Source organism: Ruditapes philippinarum, unplaced genomic scaffold (genome assembly GCF_026571515.1).
Source record: "Ruditapes philippinarum isolate M1 unplaced genomic scaffold, ASM2657151v2 ctg7394_1_1_1_1, whole genome shotgun sequence".
In the NCBI taxonomy this organism is placed as follows: Eukaryota; Metazoa; Mollusca; class Bivalvia; order Venerida; family Veneridae; genus Ruditapes; species Ruditapes philippinarum.
The window spans coordinates 1,468-6,315 of NW_026853432.1; the positions used below are offsets into that span (position 1 = coordinate 1,468).

At 34.9% G+C, this 4,848-nt stretch overlaps 1 protein-coding gene across 1 annotated transcript; it reads left to right on the forward strand.

Annotated features, from left to right (window-relative positions):
- The first annotated feature begins 205 nt into the window (after positions 1-205).
- LOC132736863 (interferon-induced protein 44-like) lies at positions 206-4,424 on the forward strand. The gene is made up of 6 exons (XM_060724082.1): positions 206-738; positions 1,263-1,312; positions 1,748-1,945; positions 2,192-2,338; positions 3,109-3,280; positions 3,684-4,424. Exons 1-6 carry the CDS (start codon positions 213-215, stop codon positions 3,983-3,985), a joined length of 1,395 nt encoding a protein of 464 aa, XP_060580065.1. The 5' UTR covers positions 206-212; the 3' UTR covers positions 3,986-4,424.
- The last annotated feature ends 424 nt before the right edge of the window (positions 4,425-4,848 follow it).

Genomic DNA, 4,848 nt, shown 5'->3' on the forward strand with positions numbered 1-4,848 from the left:
TAGCTGTAAAGTTGCCATAGTTCAGCTATTACTACGTATCGTCAATTCAGTCCGCCCTCTTCGCTCAATCGAGTATACAGGTGTCCTGGTTGAAGGCTAAATTGAGTCTTTCGGGCATTTGTCTCTCAAATCATGTTGGATCACTGATGTTTAACAGTGTAACTTTAAATGTATATTATATATGTAACCAGTATTTCTGTTAAATATTCAGAATGGCAGGAAAACTTACACTTTCACAGAAAAAGCAGTTACTGACATACATACAAGAATACAAAAAGGATTTCCGTTTGTTATATAGCTTTTCGAAGGACGGGGCAAATTCTTCAACTTTCCATCAACTCTGCAATGACAGAGGACCAACTGTCACCATCGTATATGACGTTGCAGGTACAATTTATGGCGGATACACAGAGAAAAGCTGGTCGTCATCAGGACAGTACGTAAAGGATGATCGTGCTTTTCTGTTTCGACTTCAACAAAACGGAAAGACAGATCCTTCGAAGTTTGCTGTTAAGGTCCCCGATAGAGCAATATATTGCAATGTAGGCTATGGCCCGGTATTTGGTGGCGGTTATGATCTGTGCACGTTTAGTGGAACAGTTACTGAAACAAATGGCACTTACCCAACAAATGCGAGTTATAAGTTTGGTTATTCGTACGACATGGCAGGAATTTCGGTTGAAGAGCTTACAAACAACATCGTCACATTCAGTGAATTGGAGGTCTACAGCGTAACGGGTATGTGTTTATTAGAATAAATTTGACTCCCGATAGAAGTAAGATCTATCATATCAAAATAACAGTTATGTAATTAGTCAAACATAAATATATGAAATACCAGGAACCTCCGTGTTCGACTGGTTAAGGCCGCTGACCATCTAGAATTATTTGCGCCTTGTGTCGCTTTTGGTTCGATCCAAGCCAGGTATTTTTGACTTATAACTTCTAGTCGACAGATATCCGACAAGCACACGAAACGCCGATGTTTTTCTCAGGTGCCCGCACATGCCATAATTATTGCACGCAATGGCACTTGTATTTCTCCAACATTAAAACACGAGTGTTTTCATGTAACATTAATCGTGTCAGTGTAACTTTTGGCACTACGCTTTTGTATGTACACTTAAGAAATTGTACATTGTTTGTAAAAGCATACAATAAAATGTTATTAAACTAAAAGTAGTTTCCAGCATTGCTAAAACTGAGTTTTGTAGTTGTATGAAATCTTCCAATGATCACACTCCATTTTGATTTTATTGTAGATTCGGTGCTTGTGCCAGTTTGGAGGGATATAGGCGGCTGGGAACATCAGGTTAATATGTAAAAATAATTATCATGGTTAAATTGTAGAAAACGGCGATAACAATTGAGAAAAAAACCTTATATGTTTTATTCCAATGTTAAATGCCACTTAAGTTTCATCTTAAAGTTGTTGTTGAATTATGACTGTCTACGTTCTGTATTAAAATGGTTGTTTCAGGTATTTTATTTCATGTGAAGGGAATACACATGCATTACTACTTTGAAAAGTTTTCAAATAAGTCCTTTTTCGAATTGTGCTTACTTTTCTTATCACATAGAAACGTGTACACATGTTTTTAACTGTTTACAGATTAAAATAAACTAAGTGTTTACGCGTTAAAATACACGTTTACTCAATATACACAAGGACTTATTTTTTTTTTAAATTCACAAAAATAAAATAACATGTTTAAGAGTTCCTGAAAAAGTCATTAATCTGTTAAAGGACCTGGACCAGCTAAAACATGACATCGAAAATTGGTCCCCTCCTCAAGGGGTCGGTCTAAAATCTGCAAACATTCTTCTCCTCGGACCTTTTGGTGCCGGAAAGTCAAGTTTCTTCAACACGATTGCTTCTTGCTTCCGTGGACATACCACTGAACAGGCTATGTGTGGCAGTGCAGAGTTAAGCATTACAACAAAGGTAAATTATATCTTTAATATTTGATTTTAACACTAAATAAACGTGTAACAAATCAGCCACCATATTACAAAATTCAGTGAGTAATGACGCCAAGAACACTAGAGCATTCAAAGTTACCAACAATTTTGTCAAAATGTATGGTTAGCGTTTTGTGAAATTTCTTAATTATACAGTTATATTTTAGTTGTCAAATCACTCACTAGAAGAAACATTATTATAATGCTGTCATTGTGTTGTTCATTACAGTATAATATGTATCGGGTTCGAGGGTCTGCTATTACGCAACCAATGAAATTCAAACTGTGTGACACACGTGGACTTGAAGAAAATCAAGGTATTGACGCCCAAGAGCTTGGTTACTTGATAGACGGCAATGTACCAAACGGATACGAGGTGTGATTTATATTATATCATGATGAACATTTAATATTTAAAGCATATAAATGATACATGGCTTACTATTTAGAGGTTTCCATTGCGGTGTTTGACCAAGGTATCGGTCGTATCATGAATTGAACATTGGCCTGATGACTTGCGCTTTCTCAGCTGGCTTGATTAATGACGCAATATTTGAAAATATGTTAACATTAGATTCGCATGGTTGTAGTCAGAGGCCAGTACTGATTATAAGTGGTCGGCCCTTGGGTGAAAACTTATAATCGGTCATGTAATAGTTATATTTATTGAAAGTATAGGGAAAATGTGTATCTATAGAGCCGGGGGTTACTTACATGTTTACGACATGCGTACAGATCACTAGTACATGTTTCAATGATACACGTGTCGAGGCTTGCATGATAGTTGCGAATATTTAATCACATTTGTCGTTTATACTTTATATTAAGATGGGAATGTTTGAATAAATTATTTTAAAAAAGCCTCCCATGATATCTAAATATAGAACAAAGAGTTCTTCAAAATGGCTGTACCAAACTAACTATGGAAACGACCTAAACTTGTTAGACTTTAGCATATCTTTTTGCTTTGTTTTTTTTACTAATTTTTAATTGAACGAATGCACGTCATGTTATCTAAGACCGTTCGCATGGGCTTACGATGTATAATACCATATTTTTGTACGATTTTTCTTATTTCTTAATCTGTTATATTTATATTGAAATGAGCAGATACATGTATTCTTTAATTTCACGATGTCTCTACAGTTTAACCCCTCCGTTCAAATTTCGCCGGAAACACACGGATTTGTTACGACCCCTACACCAAGCAATAAGGTTCACTGCGTCTGCTTCGTCGTCGACGGGACTTCAGCTGCAGATTTGTCTGCGAAAATGGTAGTGAAAATAAAAACTCTACAAGCAAAAGTCCGTCGGAAAGGTAATATTATTTACAATTAATGCAAAATGTGTTGAAGATGTTTACCAGAAATCTAGAACAGTATATATACATCTCCAACGTTTTACTATTATCAAATAACTTTTATAAACAAAACACAGTTATGTTCTTAATTAGAAGATGCCCAAAATTGTCAAGCATCAATCGTCAAACATCGGCTCTTCCCGTATATTTCGTAAGCATAATAGCCGAAGCGGTCGCGGGCTTTGGCTTGTCCGGCTATAGACTACACGTGTATATTTAAAAGGAAATTAAATTTAAAAAAAATGTAAATTCTATACCTATCAGTAATTTTTTCAGTATCATATCATGCTGGGCACCGTAACGCCACGATAAACCGCGAGTATTCCAATAATGGACCAATCGCAATTTAATTCAATTTCAGGTTTATCGCAGGTAGTTATCGTTACAAAGATAGACAAGGTATGTTTCCACGTTAAAGAAGATGCATCAACAGTATTCCGGAGTGCTTCGGTCAAAGAACTTATTGACAGTGTTGCAACGATTTTCGGCATTTCCAGAAACCATGTTCTCCCTGTGAAAAACTACGAAAAAGAAATCAATACAAAAGATACAATAAGCATTCTAGCACTGCGAGCGATGCAGCAGATTCTACGTGCAACTGATGACTATATGTTAAATCTTCTAGATTCATCTGATGATAAAAACAATCACTCAGATGATTAACGTGCAGAATATCTAACCTGGCAAAAAAGCAAAAAGGAAATAATATAATGAATAAGAACTTACACCCAAGTTCTAGGATAAGATCGACATATGTTCCAGAAAATTAAAAGTTAACGCATTCAAGATATACTCTTACACTCTTACTATTATATTATTCTTGCAGGAATGCTGTTTTTCTATTTGCATGACTACATAGAAATTATTATCGAATTTGATTGATAAGGGTCGATGTCTCCATTGAGATTTCTATTTTCTATATTTCTTTATCTCACGTTTCACTATCTCTATATCTCCATTCATCTTCTATGTCTTACTATCTCTATATCTAAATCCATATTTCTATGCCTTAATTACTATCTCTATATCTCCATCCATATTTCTATGCCTTACTTACTATTTCTATATCACCATCCATATTTATATGCCTTACTTACTATCTCTTTATTTCCATCCATATTTCTATGCCTTACTATCTCTTCATTTCCATCCATATTTCAATGCCCTCTTTATCTCCATCCATATTTATATGCCTTACTATCTTTTATCCCTATCCATATCTTTATGTATCCATCCATATGTACATGCCTTACTATCTTTTCTATCTCTATCCATATTTTCTGCATTACTATCACTATATCTCTATTCATATTTATATGCCTTACTTACTATCTCTTTTTCAATGCCTTGCTGTCTCAAATCTCCATCCATATTTCTATGCCTAATAATATTATATTTATATCCCATGTTGTAATTTTCAATCAAATTCATCACAAGTTGCTATGTTGTCAGCGAAAATTATACAAATAAAACTTACTTGTTATTCATTTGAATCTACGACTGATCAACGTAACGGGACAAACCCG